The sequence below is a fragment of the Aotus nancymaae genome, unplaced genomic scaffold (assembly GCF_030222135.1).
Source record: "Aotus nancymaae isolate 86718 unplaced genomic scaffold, 86718_ANA_hifiasm-v0.15.2.pri h1tg000022l_1, whole genome shotgun sequence".
In the NCBI taxonomy this organism is placed as follows: Eukaryota; Metazoa; Chordata; class Mammalia; order Primates; family Aotidae; genus Aotus; species Aotus nancymaae.
In genome coordinates, this window is record NW_026988435.1 from 48898832 (window position 1) to 48919984 (window position 21153).

Genomic DNA, 21153 nt, shown 5'->3' on the forward strand with positions numbered 1-21153 from the left:
CTCCCCAGCACTGCCTCCCTCCTCTCTTGTGGGAACAGTGAACAGAGGCTGGTAGGAGCCTCTCATGGCCGTCCTCCTCATGGCCAGTCCTTGTCTCCGCAGGGGTGGACCTCATCGCCGCGTTCTATGGCTGCCTGTACTGTGGCTGTGTACCTGTCACCGTGCGGCCCCCGCACCCTCAGAACCTAGGCACCACGCTGCCCACCGTCAAGATGATCGTGGAGGTTCGCCCACCTGCCCCTCGGGACAGGGTCTGTGGGTGGGAGGCTGCCAGGCTGCCCCCCTTTCTGGGCAGCTTGAGGGGCCCCACTCACCCACCCTTGACCCCTCGCCATGCAGGTCAGCAAGTCTGCATGCGTCCTCACCACACAGGCCGTCACACGGCTGCTCAGGTCCAAGGAGGCTGCCGCCGCCGTGGACATCAGGACCTGGCCCACCATCCTAGACACAGGTAAGTGCCCTCACACTGCCCAGGACTAGTCCCTTTCCCCTTGTTGTAGGTGTGGCCCGGCTGCCATCCAAAACGACACATGAGGCGAGAGCAGTCCTGGCAGGAGCCTAGCTGACGGCAGGGGTGGCCCCTGGGCCCTGGTGAGGAGTAGGGGTCCCTGTCCCGTGTGCGAATCCGTTCTCCACTCAGCCCATGGCAGCCGTACCCATTTCCAAGTGGTGCGGAGCAGAGCCTTACCCCTCTCACCCACCTCCTGCTGGCATGGGGGGCTGGCAGCTCTCTGAGGCTTTCTGTGAACCCTTTGGGGACACAGCTCCCACCGCATGCCACCACACCAGCATCCCTGTCCCCATCATTGGTGAATGCCACTGTGCCCCCTGAAATGCTGAGGGCCAATGGGGCGGGGGTCTGAAAACCCCCTGGCTCCCGTCTGCTGTGGACCTGTCTCAGCGTGGGCTGGATGGGGCTGGGCCAGGGCAGCTGGTGTAGGGGAGGGCAGGCTCAGAGCAGAACAGCTGGCCAGGGCCCCAGAGCCTCACAGGCTTGCCCCAAGGGAAGCAGTGCCTGCCCTGGTGAGCCTGTGCCCAGTTGCACCCAGGCAGGCAGCGGTGTCTGGCTCATGGGGCCATGAGAACTTGATGAAGCATGCAGAACTCAGAGCCTGTCCATGGCTATTCCTACTGTGGTCGGAACTCTGGGCTCTGCCACAGACTCGGAGACCTTCGGCAAGTCCTCAGTCCTCTAGCCTTTCCTAGTGGTCAGTGATGTGATGTCTCTCCTCCTTGCCTGCCTTGTCCCCCATCCCCACAGGCTCAGTGTGGTCTTCGTGGGGCTGGGTAGCATTTCCATGAAGAATGAAATACACTTTTCTGAGCACACACAACCTGCATCCTCATGACCTTACTCCTGTCTGAGCTCACTCTCTGCAGGACTCCCAAGAACAAATCACGTGTCACCTCTCGCCTGTGAAAGCCCAGAGCACTCAGAATAAATGCAGGAACACACTAATGTTGCCGGTGTCTCCTGTTTAACAGATGACATCCCGAAAAAGAAGGTAGCGAGCATTTTCAGGCCCCCCTCCCCTGACGTTCTCGCATACTTGGACTTCAGCGTGTCGACCACTGGGATATTAGCGGGAGTGAAGGTAGGTCCTCTGAAATCCTGTTGGCTTCAGCCCCTAGAAATCGGGGGGGTGGACAGAAAGGACGTCAGACGAAGGTTTAGGCAGGTCCTTCGTATGTAAAGCACAAAGCAACAATACTGCTGCTTAAGATTTGCGTTAAATACCAGTAAACTCCTAAAATGTGATTAGCCTGAGAATAATGCATATTTTGATGCTTTGTGGTCATGTCTAAACTTTCTGATTTATGACTGTCCGGCTTCCAGGAAATGGTGGCTTTGATGAATCTGTTTCCTTGCTGGGAGCCAATAGCTCAATTAAAAATTTTCAGTATCCAGGCTGGGCACGGTGGCCCACGCCTGTAATCCCAGCACTTTGGGAGGCCAAGGCAGGTGGGTCACGAGGTCAGGAGTTCGAGACCAGCCTGACCAACATGGTGAAACCCTGTTTCTACTAAAAATACAAAACTTAGCGGAGCATGGTGGCACGCACCTGTAATCCCAGCTACTCAAGAGGCTGAGGCAGGAGAATTGCTTGAACCTGGGAGGCAGAGGTTGCAGTGAGCCAAGATTGCCCCATTATGCTTCAGCCTGGGTGACAGAGCAAGAATCCATCTTAAAAAAAAAAAAAAAAAAAGGAAACTCAGTATCCTGAAATTTTGTTTCAAAGATTTTGAGTGTATCGTTTCTTGAGTATTACTTAGGTTATATTGGGGATTTGAGCCAGCCATCTTTTAAGGAAATAAATATGAGGTTTGAAAGTTTGGAGCTATGGTCTAGCCATGTGGAGAGCAGTTGCTGCCATCAACCCTCTCTCCCCCTGCACATCACTGAATTTCATTTCACTTTTTTCTTTAACCTTATTTTACTCCTAAGATGTCGCACGCGGCCACAAGCGCCTTGTGCCGCTCCATAAAGCTGCAGTGTGAGCTGTACCCCTCGCGGCAAATTGCCATCTGCCTCGACCCCTACTGTGGCCTTGGTTTTGCCCTGTGGTGTCTGTGCAGGTGAGTGCAGGGTCCCTGCCGCCTGCTAGGTGGCAGCAGCTCGTGCGGCTCGTAGGAACCGTGGCCTTCTAAGTCAGGCACCTTTCTGAGTGCTCAGCAAGCTGATGAGACGTGTGTGAGTGGGTTTGTTTGGGGATGAAGTGGGTTGGAGTCTGAGTCTGAAATTGAGTGAAAATACATTTTTCATTAAATACACTGTCCATTGTTAGTACTTGGGAAGAATCTGCTTGATTCCTTCAAACACTACAAAGTGGTGATCCGTCTCTAGAAGCGAGTGCCTCTGGAACGGTGTCCCTGGATACTCTCCGAGTGTTTGGAGCAGAGATCAGGACCCCGTGCCTGCCACCCCCGCAACCTCCCCCCCGTGGCATGTTTTCCACCCACTCCCTCCTTGGCGTCAGAACAGAATTGTGCCCCGTCATGGCTGTAAAAGAAGTGTCCTGAGGAAGGGAAGAGTGGAGTGCCCAGGTGCTGGGTGGGCGGGCAGAGCCTCACGAGCCTTACCTCTCACAGCGTCTACTCGGGACACCAGTCAGTGCTCGTGCCCCCGCTGGAGCTGGAGAGCAATGTGTCCCTGTGGCTGTCAGCCGTCAGCCAGTACAAGGCCCGCGTCACCTTCTGCTCCTACTCTGTGATGGAGATGTGCACCAAGGGCCTGGGTGCGCAGACCGGTGTCCTCAGGGTGAGTGCCCAGACCCGGGCTTCCGAGTGTGCTGCAGACCACAGCCCTGGGAGGTTTAAAAATGACAAAACAAAACAAGACTCCCAAGGCCCTTCCCTGCAGTTTGTGGAAGTAGAGAAAACCCTTTCCCCCTGCGGGCCCTGTGTACACATTCCTCCTCCCATGGCCCACCTGCCTCTGCAGCTTCACACCCCACAGGAGAGGAAGGTGTGGGGTAGGGCAGCATCCCTGTGGAATAGCAGGGTAGAGGTCTGGTCATGTGGGATGCAGGTCAGATGGGAACCCTCTAGTGCATCCACACTAGGATTGTGTGGGATAGACGCAGCCTGAGCAGGGGAGGTTGGTGTCCAGCTCCACCTTTGTGTGCCCACCCGGAGACTTCCCAAGACAGTGCCCAGGGCTGTGGCACCTTGCTGGGCTGTGGCTGTGGCCTGACTGCTCACCCCTCCCACAGATGAAGGGGGTGAACCTGTCATGTGTGCGCACATGCATGGTGGTCGCTGAGGAGCGGCCCAGGATTGCGCTGACCCAGTCCTTCTCCAAGCTCTTCAAGGACCTGGGCCTGCCGGCCCGCGCCGTCAGCACCACATTCGGGTGCAGGGTCAACGTGGCCATCTGCCTCCAGGTAAGGTGCTTGGGCCCTGCGGTCCTCCAAAGCTGGCTGTTGGCAGCGTGCAGACCCGAGAGTTTCTCAGTTAATGTCAGTTTTGTACCTGCCTGGTCTGTTTCGCCTTCTCTGAGCCTTTGATGTTTCATTTCCATGTAACATTTTAGCTAAAAGGGTTTTACTTTTAAAAATACTCTATTCTAGTTGAACAAAGGCTTATTTGGGAAGAAACACAAATTGTTTCTGAGCGGTGACTAATATCTTACCTGTAAGACTCTCTTAGATATAATATATAGCTAAGTTCTTAAAGCAAGATTGAACTTACTGTTTTAGGAAATCTAGCAATATTAAATTGAAACATTAATAAATGTGGTAATTTGTGTTGACCCAAATTCATTTTTGAAGCCATGAAATGTCTTATTAAAAGGAAGCACCAAGTTTCAGGCAGTGAGCGGTGGCTCATGCCTGTTATCCCAGCACTTTGGGAGGCCAAGACAGGCGGATCCCCTGAGGTCAGGAGTTCAAGACCAGCCTGGCCAACATGATGAGACCCTGTCTCTACTAAAAATACAAAAATTAGCTGGCTGGTGGTGCACGCCTGTGGTTCCGGCTACTCGGGAGGTTGAGGCGCAAGAATTGCTTGAACCTGGGAAGAGGAGGTTACAGTGAGCCAAGATCTCACCACTGTACTCCAGCCTGGGGGACAGAGCGAGACCCTGTCTCAAAAAAAAAGAAAAAAAAAGCACCAAGTTTCAGAGACCGAAGAGCCCACAGCACTGCTGTTCACCACTTTCTCAGATAGCTACAGCTGTTTCCCAGATTTTGTGCTAATATCTCAATTTCATTTCTTTCTAATAACATTTTAAAGCCAAATAGCTTTTTAGATACCCTACCTATTGAGTGCTCTGTTCACCCACATAGTGCAAGAATAGCTGTAAGGAAACGGCATGTGCCCATGCCAGAGCTGTGCTGAGTGCAGCTCTGCTTCCAAAGTGTTTGCTTGGCCTCATGCCTCCCCCTCATGGCAGTGCACGCAGGGCAGGGCAGTGGCTCTGCTCACGCCCTCTTCACCATGACAAGACCCCTGGCCACTCGAGCCTCAGCCCCTTGTCACACAGCAGAGGAGGTCGGGTGGGAGTCTTTTGTGAGCTCGCTGCCTGCTGAGGACTGTGGCTGAGCGTGGGTGCCGGCCTGTGTGTTAGTGGCTCTGCATCTGCAAGCCCCGGCCCTCCTTGCTAGACATCAGAAGGGTGTGGGTGCCACACATGATTGCAGAAATGATGTTATGGGGTGTTCACGTTTGCTCTTTGAGATACAGAGGTGGGTTTTGCTCTTTCTTTCCCTGTGTTTCTCATGTGGCTGCTGCTTCTGTGTGTGTTTCCTGTGGCTGTCTCCTCCCTGTCTCACTCTGCTGGCCCCCTTGGCCTCTGTCAGCCCAACAGGCTGGGAAAGCTGGCTGAGCAGGTATGACCTTGACCTTGTTGTTGCCTCTTTGCTTCCCCTCCCATGAGTTCATGTGACTTTCTCGTGAATTCCAGACAGATGTGTTTCTTTTGCTGTCTTACTTTATTCACAGTGGATATTCCTTGACATATTACAAAAGCTCCCTTGTAACCAAACTTAAAAGTAAAACTATTTTCAAAAATTGTTAATCCTCATAACATTGCCTTGGGAGGAATGGGTGTGTTTAATTCCAGTGCAGACACAGGTTATGTTGTCTGGATCTTTAAGGGTTTTGTTGATCACAGTACTCATTTAATTTGATGTTCCTTATCTAATAAAATGACACATAGTGTCCTTTAGTTGGGATTAATGTTAACTGTAAGATTCGGAAGTCAGGAAGGGAGGAGAAAGGTGAAGACTGCCATCAGTCTCACCTGAGTGAGTCTCACTGCGAGTCGTGCCCAGTCAAATTACGCTGGTTGGCGAGAGGCTGGGCCCTGCCTGACAGCATGGTGGAAATGCCCCTCAGATCCTAATGGTGTTTTCATCACAACAAGAGACCAGTGGGAATAGAAAGATGTTAGAACTGAAATGTAAAGTGGCAGGATTTGGTGTTTTCAGAGTCATTGAGTGGTTCACTCAGTATCATCAAGCTGTGTGGATGCTTGGATGGAAGGCATCAGCCTGCCCCGGGGACCTTGAGCCCCTAGGCAGACTGGCTGCAGGGAGCAGAGCTGCCACCTTCTTGGGTGTCCCCGGGGGCCCGGGAGGAGCTGCCATGCAGCTGTGCCTGTGGAAACAAGATGAAAGTGAGGCCCCCAACAGAAGTTCCTCTGCTGCTCTCCTTCCAGGGCACAGCTGGCCCAGACCCCACAACCGTCTACGTGGACATGCGGGCACTGCGCCATGACAGGTAATGTTTTCAGCCTGCCTGGGCCCCATTCATACCCAGTGGCAAAGTGGTGCAGACCAGGTCTGCACTGACTATGCATCCCCGGGGACCCAGGCATAAGAGGACAGATGGGCCAAGTCAGGCCTACCTGGGCACCCGGATAGGCACATGTTCGGACAGCTGACTGCGTTGGGCCATCTGCACCAGGAGGAAGAGGAGAGCTGTGGGCCCCACTCTAGGTGTGCTTCACAGGGGAGCTCGATGTCTGTCTCTGTGCGCCCGTGTCCCCAGGGCTGCAGTGAACATCCCTCTGTCTGTCGCACAACCAGGAAGAATAAGAGTGACCCATGTGACATTTAGTTTTTTATAGGATAGGGTTAGGTAGAAGACAAGTAACCCATCTGCTAGCAAGAGCGTTTCTGACCTGATGCTGTCATAGGATCTGTTTTCATCTTGATAAATGATGGTGATGCACACAGTGTGTGCTTGCTGGTCTGTGGTCAGATGTGCATCAGGGCCCCTCCCAGCTTTGAAGCTCAGATCCCAGACCTGGATTCTCAAGTATGGCCAAACTAGAGCTTGATGTAAACACGAGGTCTAGCTTACTGGGTGCCAGGGGTCTGCTGGATTCAGGGACGACCTAAAAGAAATGTAGAGTGAGCTGCTGTGAGCACATGGGGTGGGTGGCAGGTACATGCGGGCAGCGGCACTTGGGACCAAGCATTGTTGGGGTGTCCCTGCTGTGGCCTGGAGTCACCACCCAAGTTGCTTATGGTGGGTGTGCTGTGGAAAGGCTGACATCCTGACTGTTGTCAACAGACCCTCAGAGTGATCATTTCCAGCCTCATAATCTGCCCTTTTAGACATTACTGCCTGTGCAGCAAATTTTATGCTGAAATCGTTCCCTTATTTTTTAGGGTACGTTTGGTAGAACGGGGTTCTCCGCACAGCCTGCCATTGATGGAGTCTGGAAAGGTAGTGGAAGCCAAGACGCTGCACTCTGAGTCGTGTCTGAGACCTTTGTCTGAAGCACCACCCTGCGGGGGGCGCTGGGGGCTGCGATTCTGATGAACACGGGTCAACTTCTGGTTGGGGTGGGCTCGGCTGCTACTCCTTCCCTTCTTTGCAGCTGGCATATAGAATTACTTAGTTACGTCTTTAAACACATCTGAGTTCAGAGCCAAGAAAGGGAGCACTTCAGGTGCAGGAATAAAGAACTCCCATTGGGCAGGTGGGAGGCCTTTGGCCTCTGGGGTCAGGCACGTGGAGCGAGGGGTCTGGCCCACCTACACATGTAGAGTTAAATGGAACGGCCCTGGCCCTAAATTGGAGATGGCAAAAATCTCATGCCCTGGTTTAGGGTGTCGGCAGGGAAGAGGCCCTCAGAGCCTTGGAGGATCTGGGGGATCCTGAGACAGCCTGAGGACTCCCAGGAAAAACCTGAGGTGCTGCAAGGAGTCAGCAGATGTAGGCACAGAATAGCATCCTCTGAACCAGGAAAGGTTCAAAGGAAGGAGGAAAAGCCACACAGCCCAGGAAGGCAGCATGAAGAGTAAGCCAGGCTTGGTGTGAGTGGGCGCTGCTGTGCATCCAGTGGGGGCCATGGGGGCCCTGGTGCCTTCACAACTCCAGAGGCAAGAGAAGGAGCCTGGCCATCCTTACTCTGTTCACTCACTGCCATGACCACAGCCACCTGTGGAGAGTCAGGGAGGGGCCCAGAGAGGGACTCAGCCAAGCCATAGGATGTCCAGCACACAGACTCCTGGAGGGCAGCAGGGGTGAGTCTGGAGTTAGAAGGCACAGCTGCTGTGAGGGTCTCGAGGTGGGAGCTACGAGGAGCGGGACCGGGCTGAGTGGGGAGCAGGAGGAGTGAGTGAGTGAACTCACATGCAGGTGCAGGGACTTGAATAGCTCCCTTCCTGTGTGCCCTGTTAAAGTCACTCTAGGAAGTAGACGAGCTGAGAGTGCAGTCGGGTGAGTTCAGCGGATAGCACAGCTGTGGGAGCCCTGGGCTGCTGCACATCCTCCTTTCTCTGAGCACAGGGACGTGTGAGCCGCTGTCACACAGCTCTGCATTGTCCTTGGTGTAAACTCGGCGGGTTTCCCTGGGTCATTGGGCCAGCATGTCGCTCTTTTCTGTGGCCGCTCCTGCCCTGCCATGTACAGCTGCACTGTCATTGTTTAACTCACCCCCTTTTATTGGACATTCTTTCCTATTTTGCTGTTACAGTCACTCAGGCCTGATAGGTTTGTGTCCTGGAAAGAGAGCTCTGGTTTTGGGGCTCAGCTGGGACATGCAAGGAGAGGGTGGAGGCTCCAACAGCATCTGGGGAAACAGAACAGTCCTACCCCGCAGGGAAGGGTCTGGTGCCGACCACTGGCTCACACCTCCCTGTAGCCCTTCTTCCCATCCTCTTGCCCACCCTGAGTCTGCAATGTCATTGCCTCCGTTTCATACATGAAGAAACTGAGGACACAGAACAAGCAGCCAAGCCTTGTGCATTCAGGTGGTCTGACTTGAGCCCAGTGAGGGACCACTGGGACTGGGTCTGGGGAGACCAGGTGAGCGATGGTGGCCTCTCGCCATCCTGAATTGGCACAGAGCCAGTGCTCAGTGGTTGGACTGACTTGCAGTTACAGGCAGGAAAAACTTCTTCATGGTCAGGTTCCTAGCCAAGAACCAGGACACTCGAAGTTGACAGGCATGTGCCTCCTGCGGGGCTGGGCGCAGCAGGGCCACTGCACCCCTGGATGGGTGCTCCTCAGCGTCACCTGGCTGATTGTCTTCATAGCCTTAGTGACCCTCTGCCCCTCCTGACACCCAAAGATGGGGTTCATTCTTAGGAACTGGAGTCATTTTGCTAAGATTCACAATTTATTTCTGTTAACATCTCATTTCTTTCAAAATTCGAAGTCAAATTTGGAGTGGCCTCTAAACTTCCTGACCTGACATAAGCACATCAGTCCTGCAGGCCAGCTTCCGAAGGACGTTATTTTAATTTTATTGTCACTGAATCAAGAGCGTCTTGTATCATGTTTTCTTTAACAAGGGACATAGCTCTCCTCCTTCCAGATCCTCCCTGGCGTGAAGGTCATCATCGCACACACTGAGACCAAAGGGCCCTTGGGAGACTCACACCTGGGAGAGGTGAGTTGAGGGCAGGGGCCGGTGGGAAGGGGGTGTGAACTCTCAAGCCTCACCAGCTTCACTTTCCTTTCCTTTTTGCTTCGGATTTGGGAATTCTAAAGTGTGGGATCACACATGCCTTTGGGAATCTACCAGAAACCATTTGGCCCTTCCCCTATGTACCTCCCAGGCCCAGTTCCTATGTAGGATTTTGGGGTGCTATGGGACAAACTGCCTCATCCCTAGGTTGACCTTAAACTAACAGAGGAAAACTTCAAGGTTTGAGGCACTGGCAGGTGGGAGGAGCTGCACAAAGCCAGCGGCAGTGTAGAAAACAGCTACCTTGGGCAGGACCCAGCAGCTGCTACTTAAAAGTGGTCCCTGGCGCCCAGCCAAGAGCACAGACCCAGGGAAACTGGCAATAGAGAACTCTGCACCAGAAGAGTTCAGGGCCTCCACCTGCAGCTGGGAAGTTGGAGGAGCTCAGAGTCCTTGTCCTGAGGACACCAGGTGGATGGTGTGGGTCTCCCTGAGGACACAGAGGCTACATAGGAATGCATTGGGTTGAAATGTCTACACGTATTGCACGTTCATCTCCCTGTGATTTGAGACAGGCATGACCCATTAATTACAGGCAGCGGTGGCAGCTTCAAGTGCAGTCATGTCCCAAATGTGCAGGTTGATCTGTTATCATGGAAGCTTAGGACTCACGTTCCTAGTCCTACCCTCTTGAGGAATGTGCTGTCAAATTGATGTATTCAAACCAGGTGGGCACAGGCATCATCTGTGGACTCTGCTGTGAAGCCAGACTGGGGCTTCCACTGAGCCATGCCCAGAGGGAAATCCCTCAGACTCAGCCAGCTTCTTCTGACTGGGACAAGGGTGTGAGCATGTGGCCTCTCAGGTGGTCTTACCGTGTCCTGATGGGAAGGTGTCCTGGGCCCCAATCTTGAGTGTGGATGGAGTGAGGGACCCTCCTCTCAACCATCCCATTTCCTGGACAGCCAAACCCAGGTCTGACTGAACAGAGCGAGGGTGGCCACGCTTCTGCTCCTTCCCCAAGAGCTGGAGAGTCTGAGCCAGAAATGGGGACCCACCCCTCGTGGCAGCTGCTCAAGGGAAACGCCCCTACTGGCCACCCCCTTCTCCTCTTTCAGATGCTGCCATGCAGGGGCGTCTTAGAGGCAGTCGAACTGACTGTGGCTTCTAGATGGGCTCTGTGTCTAGAAGGGCCCCATGACGCTTGGTCCTGCAGGTGCAGGCCTCCATGGATGAAGCTTTGGTCCCCTGGTCTATACATGGATGCACACAGATGCTTACATGCGTGTAGATATGTGGGTGCACACCGACACGTGAACAGACAGGTGGACGCACACATGCACGGGGCTGACGTTGTTGTCAGAGCCTCTGTCTTAGTGTGAGTCTGAGCAGCCGCACACTCTCCACTCTGTACGGACCCTCATTCCCTCAGCCTGTCCCTGTTGTGGAGTTCAGGTTGCTCCCAGCCCTCTCTTAATTGCCAACAATACTTTGACATGAGGAAGGTGGAATTACCTCTCTCTACTTACTCACATAGGATAGAGTCCTACAGATACCATTCCTGGGTCAAAGGAAGAAACACTATTTAAGTAGAGAAAAGTGACATTTGCTTCCTGTGCCTGTAATTTAACTTAGTTCATAAAATAGGACACAATGGGTATTACACACTCCCACTTGGTTCAGTGTTTTCTGGAGCATTATTCTTGGCCAGTGGACATCTCGTGACAGAATCTGAACTCAGTAGCTGGTAACGCGTCACATGCTTGTCCTCTGAGCCCCACCAGATCTGGGTGAGCAGTCCCCACAATGCCACTGGCTACTACACAGTCTATGGTGAGGAGGCACTTCATGCTGACCACTTCAGTGCCCGGCTGAGTTTTGGAGACACACAGACCATCTGGGCAAGGACTGGCTATCTTGGCTTCCTTCGACGAACAGAGCTCACCGATGCCAGTGGAGGTGAGGGGTTGTGGTGAAGTCCCACATGAGTGCTGTGTGGGAGGACTTGGGCTTCCCAAGAGCTTGGTCACCTGCTGGCACACCTCACTCCTTGCTGTGGTCTGGTATTGTTCAGTGTGGGGGAAAGATATTCTGACAGCCATTTTCTCTGAAAATACTGTTTTCCCTCCATGACTGCCCCTCACTGTGCTTGGGCCCTTGGCCTCTGCTGAGGGGGTGGCGTGGGGGATGGTGTTGGTGATAAGGCTGCCAGGCTCCTCCCCAAGGCCAGGCTGGCCTCTCAGCCACTGTCTTTACCAGTGGCTTCCCACGCACAGCTGCTAAAGATTGTGGCTAATGTCCAGAGGACTCTGCACAGCCACCACGAACTGGCCAGACGAGGCAGAACTTCGGGAGCTCCTGTAGATGCTGTCCCGTCCCGGAGATAAGAGTTATTTTTAGTAATACGCTCACACTTGCTGTAACTTTCCTGAGGTGGTTCCGTGCTGCAGAGATAACAGCCTGTGCTGCCAGTACCTCCATCACCCTCTCTGCATGTGGTGTGGGACCTCATGATATTTGAGTTGAGACCTCCCTGTGCCCGAGAGTCCTGGTTGGCATCAGAGGACATGCGTGTCCAGACTCTGCGTGCCTCGCTCTACAGGCACGTGTAAACATACACTGTTCACAGGACGGCATGATGCACTGTATGTGGTTGGGTCTCTGGATGAAACTCTGGAGCTCCGAGGCATGCGGTACCACCCCATCGACATCGAGACCTCTGTGATCCGAGCACACAGGAGCATCGCTGAGTGGTAAGAGCCCAGGCGGAGGGCAGCTCCACATGGCCCGTCCAGCCTTCCTCTGGGCATGAGTGCTGTGCATCAGTTGGAGCAGAGCCAAGGACTGCTGGGCCCTGGGCACAGGCCTCCTGCATTGTCAGCCTGGGCTGCAGTGGAGCTGGGTGCCATGTAGACGAGCTCTGTCTGCCTTGGGCGTCGCCAGAGAGGGCTGAGGACTTTTTGTGTGTTCTCCCTCTGGATGGACTCTGCTTACATGGTGCCAGAGCACACCTTGCTGCCTTTGTTTGGGTTTTGCTTGTTTTCTCCTTTTCCTTATAAGTTGCAAGCCAAGAGATTGTCCCACAGGCGAAATGTAAGATTTCCACAGTTCTCATCCTGAAGTGTTTCTACTTTTTTTTTTTTTTTTTTGAGACGGAGTCTTGCTCTGTCACCAGGCTGGAGTGCAGTGGTATGATCTTGATGAACTGCAACCTCCACCTCCCGGGTTCAAGCAATTCTCCTGCCTCAGCCTCCCAAGTAGCTGGGACTACAGGTGTGTGCCACCGCACCCAGCAAATTTTTGTATTTTTAGTAGAGACGGGGTTTCACCGTGTTGGCCAGGATGGTCTCGATCTCCTGACCTCATGATCCACCCGCCTCGGCCTCCCAAAGTGCTGGGATTACAGACGTGAGCCACTGTGTGTGGCCGTGTTTCCACTTTTAATGTGAGTTTCTCGCATGATTGTGATTCACGATTCCTTCATCTGTAGGGAACTGGTGTTTTCAGCATCAGATAATGCTCCTGATTCGCAGTGAAAGCTTTAGTTGGAATAGACCTTCCTGTAAAATGGATCTGGCCTGATCGTTAGATTGTGAATGGCCTTCACCAGCTGTGTGACATTAGTGTTCTTCACTCCTCTTTGTACTATCCTTTCCCAAGCATTTATTGGCCCCTGTGGCCTGTGCCTGTATCCATGTGACCCAGTCTCTCCTCTCTGCAGTGCTGTATTCACCTGGACCAACCTGCTGGTGGTGGTGGTGGAGCTGGATGGGCTAGAGCAGGATGCCCTGGACCTGGTGGCCCTGGTGACCAACGTGGTGCTGGAGGAGCACTACCTGGTCGTGGGCGTGGTGGTCATTGTGGACCCAGGGGTGATCCCTATCAACTCCCGGGGTGAGAAGCAGCGCATGCACCTGCGAGACGGCTTCCTGGCTGACCAGCTGGACCCCATCTATGTGGCCTACAACATGTGAGCATGGCGCACCAGCCCAGGTGCCAGAGATGAATGAGCCCCAGCAGTCCAAGGTGTGATGTGGGAAGACGCTGCAGAGCCTACCCACCGGGACTCACCCCTTCCTGTGCTTTCACAGATTCCTCTCAGCAGTTCCCCTCAGCTCATTTTAGAAAGTACTTCCTGAATTATTTAAAGAAACATTTTGAATCTGCCAAGTACATTTACAAAAACACGGATGCTGGTATTTTAACAGATGGAGTGACAAGGAAAGGAAAGGCCTGGCGTGGGCATTGTGAGGAATCACAGGCGCCACGGTGGTTCTCTGCTGTACTGCAAGTTTGCACTTTCTTTAGGCTAAAAATATAGTTCCTGATTTTTAAAATTCAGTTATTTATTCCCATTTCAAATGACAAGTTCATGCATAGAATTTATGCTGGAGAGAAACAGGCCATGAGTACAGCTGCCCCACTGCTGTTTCACGGGGAGGTTGATGGAAAGGAAGCAAGCCGGACCCATCCTTCGTACTCACAGAGGGCACTGTGGTCACACACAGTGCTTCCTCTGCCAGTTTCTTTATTGAAACAGGCGTGCTGGTTGTCAGCGTATATTGTCACTGACACTCAATAAGTGCCATTTTGGACTGTCAAGTTAGATGCTTTGTTTCAGAAAGATAAGCCAGCATTTAGTTTTAAATCACTTTCCTGGTTTTTAACTTTATGCTGTTAAATTGCTAGTTTTCATAACACTACAACATTAATTCTTCTTGTGGAAGTGTACTGATTTATTGTTTTTATTCCAAGCCATCAGATTTAGAAGCATTGGTGGTAAAGTCGAAGGTTTGCATATCCATCGTGCTGTTTGGTGAGTACCGGCAGTACAGTTGAGGGGTAGCAGGTAACACCGTTGCCCCATATTGAAGTTGGAGATGGTTACATTCTTTACTGCCTTTCGCATTTTGAGTTGTGTGCCTATAAAATTTGGCCAAATCATTTTATTATTTTGTTCAAACTTGACTAAGCTGAGTGATCTAAAATTATACAGAACCTAAATCAAGAGAATGTAAAATCCTTCAGTTACTTCTAAGAATTTGAAGTCAAGCACGAATCTAAAACATAGATTATTTTTATATAGCTAATTAAGAGTATGTTATGAAATTGTTGGGTTTTGGGGTATTGAGGGCGGAAAATTTTGTGAATCATGCATGCTTCACAGAAACAACCAGGTTTTTCCAGAATTAGTCTGGATCAGTGCCTAACAAAGCTGTTATTAATTCTCCACACATGAGTCTGGCTAACTGGCCCAGCCCTCATATTTTACTCCTGTCGGCCTACAAAGAGCATTGTGCATAGTAGCCCTGTTTGCCCATGGTGTTGGACTGTGGTACAGTATGCTGTGACATACTGGAATCCTAATAATCCTCGTGTAATTATGTACAGAATCTATGTAACTTATTGTTGACATACAGAGGTTTGGGCAGTGGTCTAATGGAGGACATTCCTTACAACAGAATGGCTGGGAAGGGAAAGGAAAAAACTACCTAACTCCAATCTTAATGTCGTAGTTTTATAGCAAACAAAAATTGTAAACTTTTTGTATTGAAAGGTCATTGGTGGTAAGACAAGGTTTCTTGTAAATTAAGATTTTAAGAAGTGCATTAAAATGTTTTAGAATTACTCTGGGAATTCTGTATATCACACTAAAATTTTTATATCATTATGTTAATAAAAGTTATTGACTTTGTAATTCTGCATTTTGAAATGTATGAAAAGGGTTTTTAAATTACCCCGAACAGGATGTATTTTATTTTCCTTTTTTTTCTGACTATAAAAGCAATTATGCTTACAGCATAAAATCTAGAAAGCACATTAAAGTATTAAAAAAATTGAAATTTCTTATAATTCTACCTCTGAGTAAATAGCAGCATTAGTATGTGACATAAACCCTCTCAGGGATTTATTTTTTCCTTTTTAAAAATTTTTTACAAAATTAGGATCAAGTGCTCTTTTAAATAATCTGCTTTTGTACTTAATAAATTATATAGACTTTCAAATCTATTACATATATTCTTCTACATGTTTCAATGGCTGTATTTTACAAGTGTGCCATGACTAAATGTGGTATTTGCTGTATTGCTGTACATCACTGTTGTGGCTTCCTCTTAGATGCACTTTGACACTGCCATTACAACTACTGCCTTGGGCTCAGTTATAGGTAGAGTAGGTCAGAGTTCATGCCAGATGTGAAGCTTTGGGTACCTGCTGCCCTCCAGAAGGGCAGGACGACAGCGTGGAAAAGGCCTCTTTGCAGTTGCCAAGCAGTGTTGGCAGTGGACATGTGCTCAAGATTAAAATAAATCTTTGACAATTTGATAGACAAGTAAGTGTTGTGTCTGGTCATGTTGAATATGTCCTCATGTGTTCATGGCCATTTTTAGTTCTTATCTGATGTATTTTGTTCAGATTTGGCAGTTCTTATCATGGTCAAGTTTTTTTCTTACTGACTTGTAGGAGTCTTTTTCTATTAAGAATTATAACCTCCATATACTTCTTACTTTTTCTTGTGGGTTATTTGTATTTTGATTCTATTTGTTTAAATGTTGTATTTGCTTTATGCAAACTATGGTTATTGTGTTTAATTTCAGATTATGAATATAGCTGATTTATTTCAAAGTGGTTCTGCTGAAATGGTCAGCATAAACCAATGGGGAGTACATGGCAGAGAAATAACTCACCTCCAGTGTTTGCCTGGTTCCTGCCACAGTGCTGGCTTTGAGGTCTTCCAGGCTGTTCTAAAGAAAGGGCAAGGGACCTGCTGGTGCCACTGTGTCTTTCTGTCAGTAAATATCCTCAGTAAATCATGTGTACGTTATTTGCCATGTAAAAAAAAGAACAGGAAGAGGAAGCATTCCCTTCCTACCTGAGATCATGTTACATAAATTTCGGGTCTGAAAGGGTTAGGGAAGGCATACTCTGTTTAAATTGGATATAGTGCCGGGCGCAGTGGCTCACGCCTGTAATCCCAGCACTTTGGGAGGCTGAGGTGGGTGGATCACGAGGTCAAGAGATCGAGACCATCCTGGTCAACATGGTGAAACCCTGTCTCTACTAAAAATACAAAAAATTAGCTGGGCATGGTGGTGCATGCCTGTAATCCCAGCTACTCAGGAGGCTGAGGCAGGAGAATTGCCTGAACCCAGGAGGCGGAGGTTGCCGTGGGCTGAGATCGCGCCATTGCACTCCAGCCTGGGTAACGAGCGAAACTCTGTCTCCAAAAAAAAAAAAAAAAAAAAAAATTGGCTATAGTAACAGTGTTGTAACACTGCGTGGCATTCATCCTCTTGTTTGATGTTCAATTTCAGTAATAGAGAATTAAAAGGAAACTACATGTAAAATTTCAAAATTAATGGTTTTTACATTTTTGCTTATTAGTTAAAATTTTGTGTTGAAGAGGAATGACTTTAAAATGTCTAAGCAGGTGCCTGGACTATCCTCCCTCCTCCCTCTTGCTGGTCTGAAAGCCTCAGTCACCCTAATCCTCACCCAGGTCTTCCTGAATTCTGCTCTGCTTTTCAGGATTTAATGCGAGAACCTCTTCACATGAACCCATGAGATATTTCAGAAGGATCATTGTGGAGTTTGCTGAGGGCAGTATAGGTTGAGAGATTGAGAGTTTATTAGTTTTAAGTGCCTGCTAAGTGTGGCGTACATTATTCCCCAGATTCCCAAAGGAACTGAAAAGTCCACATATGAACATTCATTTCAGATGCCACTTAAATCAAAAGTTGAAAAAGGAGCATGAAGGACCAAATGACGCTTTGAGGGGAAAAGGGAGCACAGAGGCCTTGCCACCGACTATCACTGCTAAGTGGGCATGCCCAGATGCCGCAGGAGGCTCCAGAGGGAGGTCAGTGGAGTGAAGGCCATCCACAGGCTTTCATGCTCAAATGGAATGGAAGGTAAGTCAAAGACAAGCAATTTTTAGCGTTTACGTTATTATTCAATGAAGGGGAAGATTCTGGGAAGACAGCAGAGTACCAACCACCAGGAACGTCTTCCGACCTAGACAATAATTGCACTGGCAGAATCTGATGTGACCGTTTAGATCTCTGGAGTCTGCTGATGGCTTGTAACTTCCAGGGCAAGGCTTAGATGGTAAATTAGGTTTAATTTTAGCTCCTGGCACAGTAGCAGCTACCCTACCCCCAGCCCATGGCAGGCAACTGTGCACATGTTCCAGGAGCAGCTTGCACATGGACCAAGATCCTTGATTGCTGTTTCTGATTTTAGAGGGGCAGATGAGTCCAGAGGCCATTGTTGCACCTCTGCCCATTTTTGCAAACCCCTCTCCATCCAGCTTAAATTACTTCCATTGCTGGAATTTAAAGGGCCAGCACCCTTCTCCCCACTCTTCATTTTTCTCATTTTCTCCTTTTGGGAGCCAGACACTAAAGACTAGAACATTCAAAAGTACCTGCATGTGTAGGGAGAAGTAGAAAGTGATTGTCCATGCCCAGGGAAAGGTACAGGCTCAGAAAAGACCCAAGAAGACCTTAAAATGAGACCTCAGGCTGATCCTTGGCATAGAGACAGCTAAGGATCAATAAAAATAAATAAGGCCAGGCACAGTGGCTCATACCTGTAATCCCAACCCTTGGGAAGGCTGAGGCGGGTGGATCATGAGGTCAGGAGATTGAGAACCTCCTGGCTAACACAATGAAACCCTGTCTATACTAAAAATACAAAAAATTAGCCAGATATGGTGGCAGGCACCTGTAGTCTCAGCTACTTTGGAGGCTGAGGCAGGAGAATCACTCGAAGCTGGGTGCAGTGAGCCAAGATTGCACCACTGGACTCCAGCCTGGGCGACAGAGTGAGACTCTGTCTCTAAAAATAAGTAAATTAACTAACAAAACCCCCCAGCAAACGATGGGGAAGAAGAATCTGATTTCCAGAGTAACAACATTATTTCATTTTAATGTCAGTTTTTCAACAAAAAGATCATGAGACATGCAAAGAAAAATATGCTTCATTCCAAAGAAAAGTCAATAGAAACCATCCCTGAAAAAGACCTGATGGTAAATCTACTTGACAAAGACTTTAAAACAACTGTCTTAAAGATGCCCAGAGAAGTAAAGGAAGATGTGGAGAATGTTAAAAACCAATGTATGGGGAAAATGGAAATATCAATAAAGAGGAAGAGAACCTAAAAAGGAAGGCCGGAGCTGAAAAGTACAATAACTAAAGTGAAAAATTCCCTAGAAGATTCCAAGGGCAGAAGAAGAATCAGTGAGCTTGAAGATAGGACAGTAAAAATTAGTAAGTCTGAAGGAAATAAAAAGATTGAAGAAAGATGAACAGAGTCTAAGGGATCTGTGGGACACCATTAAGCAGACCAACATATGCATATGTTGGCAGTTCCGGAAGCAGGGTGGAGGGAGAGAGAGAATACTTGAAGAAACAATGACTGAAGACTTCCTAAATTTGATGAAAGATGTGAATATAAGCATCCGAGCAGCTCAACAAATTCTGAGTAAGATGAACGTAAAGAGACCACACAAATATCAAAATTTCAAAAGCCAAAGCCAAAGAATCTTGAAAGCAACAAGAGAGAAGCCACTTGTCACATACAAAGGGTCATCAATAACGGGTTCCCAACCCCTAGGCCACAGATTGTTACCAGTCTGTGGCCTGTTAGGTATTGGGCCACACAGTATGAGTGGAGCTGGTGAGTGAGGATTACCACCTGAGCTCTGCCTCCTGTCAGATCAGTGGTGACATTAGATTTTCATAGGCATACAAGCCCCCTTGTGAGCTAACTGTACACGCCATAGATCAAGGTTGCACACTCCTTATAAGAATAGAATATCTTAATGTCTCCTTCACTTTTGATGAACCACTTTGCCAGGTATAGGATTCTTGGTTGACTTTTTTTTTCCTCAGCATTTTAAATATATTGGCCCATTGTCTTCTGGCATCTAGTTTCTAATGAGAAATCTGCTGGTAATCTTACTGAGCAGCAGTTCCCAATCTTTTTGGCACCAGGGACTGGTTTGTGGAAGACAATTATTCCACAGACCGGGGGCACAGGGAGATGGTTTTGGAATGAAACTGCTCCATCTCATGATACTGGAGCCAGTCAAAGACACGACGAAACAGAAAACTACAGACCAAGATCCCTTCTGAACACTGATGCAAAAAAAATCCTCAATAAAACTGAGTTCAGCGGCATATTGAAAGTGCTGTACAGCATAACAGTGGAGTTTACTTCTGGACTATAAGGATGGTTCAATATATGAAAAGCAATCAGTGTAATACACCATATTAACGGAATGATGGGGGAAAACATGATCATCTTGATGCAGAAAAAGCATTTGACAAAATTCAGTACCCTTTCATAATTAAAGAAAAAAACAACTAGGAATAAAAGGAAAATACTTTAACATAATGAAGTCCATATATGAAAATCCACAAGAAATATCATACTCAGTAGTGAAAATATGCAAAAGCTTTTTCTACTAAGATCAGAAACACAGCAAGGAAGACTGTGTCACTTCTATTCAACGCAGACCTGGAAGCTCTTAGAGCAATTAGGCAAGAAAAAAAAAATGATTCTAAGTTGGAAAGAAAGAATTAAAATTATCTCTGCCAATGATATTGTTTTGTATGTAGAAAGGCCTAAAGATTCCACAAAAAAAAGTAACAATAAATTTAGCAATGTAGCAGGACACAAGGTCAACACACAAAAATAGGTCGCATTTCCATACACTAACAATGAACAATTTGAAATTAGAAAAACAATTCCATTTACAACAGCATCCAAAAAAATAGGAATTAACCAAGCAGATGAAAGACTTGTAAAATAAAAAATACAAAACATTGCTGAAAGAAATTAAACAAATAAATGGAAAGATACCCTATGTTCGGCCGGGCGCGGTGGCTCAAGCCTGTAATCCCAGCACTTTGGGAGGCCGAGGCAGGTGGATCATGAGGTCAAGAGATCGAGACCATCCTGGTCAACATGGTGAAACCCCGTTTCTACTCATACAAAAAAATTAGCTAGGCATGGTGGCACGTGCCTGTAATCCCAGCTACTCAGGAGGCTGAGGCAGGAGAATTGCCTGAACCCAGGAGGCGGAGGTTGCAGTGAGCCGAGATCGCGCCATTGCACTCCAGCCTGGGTAACAAGAGCGAAACTCCGTCTCAAAAAAAAAAAAAAAAAAAGATATCCTATGTTCATGGATTGGAAGTCTTAATAGTGTTAAGATGTCAGTACTACTGAAAGCCATCTACAGACTCAAGGCAATCCCTATCCAAATCCTAATTATGGTTTTTGCAAAAAGACTAACTCATCCTAAAATCCATATACAATCTAAAGAAACTCTGAATAAACAAAGCAATCTTGAAAAAAAAGCTAGATGTTTCTCCAGATAAGATATACAAAAAGGTATACACCTTTGAAAAATGAAAGCAAAATAAGGCATTCTTAGATAAGCAAACTTTGTTGCTGGCTGATGTTACCAGAAATACTAAAGAAAGTCCATCAGACTGAAAGCAAGTGACCCCTGATAGTAATTTTTTAAATTTGTTAAGTTCTGGGGTACATGTGCAGGATGTGCAGATTTCTTGCATAGGTAAAGATGTTCCATGGTGATTTGCTGCACCCATCAACTCATCACCTAGGTATTAAGCCCAGCATGCATTAGCTATTTTTCCTGATGCTCTCCTTTCCCCCGTGTCTCCCTGACAGGCCCCAGTGTGTGTCGTTTCCCTCTGTGTGTCTGTATGTTCACATTGTTCAGCTCCCATTTGTGTTTGGTTTTCTGTTCCTGTGT

The 21153-nt window shown here is 48.6% G+C and overlaps 1 protein-coding gene across 4 annotated transcripts in view; it reads left to right on the plus strand.

Annotated features, from left to right (window-relative positions):
• The window catches only part of DIP2A (disco interacting protein 2 homolog A), a 113642-nt gene extending 97648 nt beyond the window's left edge, over nucleotides 1-15994 (plus strand). Inside the window, exons 27-39 of one of the 4 annotated variants that reach the window (XM_021667529.2) lie at nucleotides 103-224; nucleotides 340-451; nucleotides 1486-1595; nucleotides 2447-2577; nucleotides 3091-3259; nucleotides 3714-3884; nucleotides 5301-5330; nucleotides 6161-6222; nucleotides 7119-7176; nucleotides 9275-9349; nucleotides 11143-11326; nucleotides 11997-12120; nucleotides 13089-15994. In XM_021667529.2, coding sequence (XP_021523204.2) covers nucleotides 103-224; nucleotides 340-451; nucleotides 1486-1595; nucleotides 2447-2577; nucleotides 3091-3259; nucleotides 3714-3884; nucleotides 5301-5330; nucleotides 6161-6222; nucleotides 7119-7176; nucleotides 9275-9349; nucleotides 11143-11326; nucleotides 11997-12120; nucleotides 13089-13341 — 1601 coding nt within the window. In that variant the 3' untranslated portion in view covers nucleotides 13342-15994. The remainder of the gene's footprint in view (nucleotides 1-102; nucleotides 225-339; nucleotides 452-1485; nucleotides 1596-2446; nucleotides 2578-3090; nucleotides 3260-3713; nucleotides 3885-5300; nucleotides 5331-6160; nucleotides 6223-7118; nucleotides 7177-9274; nucleotides 9350-11142; nucleotides 11327-11996; nucleotides 12121-13088) is intronic. The other 3 variants (XM_021667530.2, XM_021667531.2, XM_021667532.2) reach the window with 3 other exon arrangements.
• Nucleotides 15995-21153: the final 5159 nt, after the last annotated feature.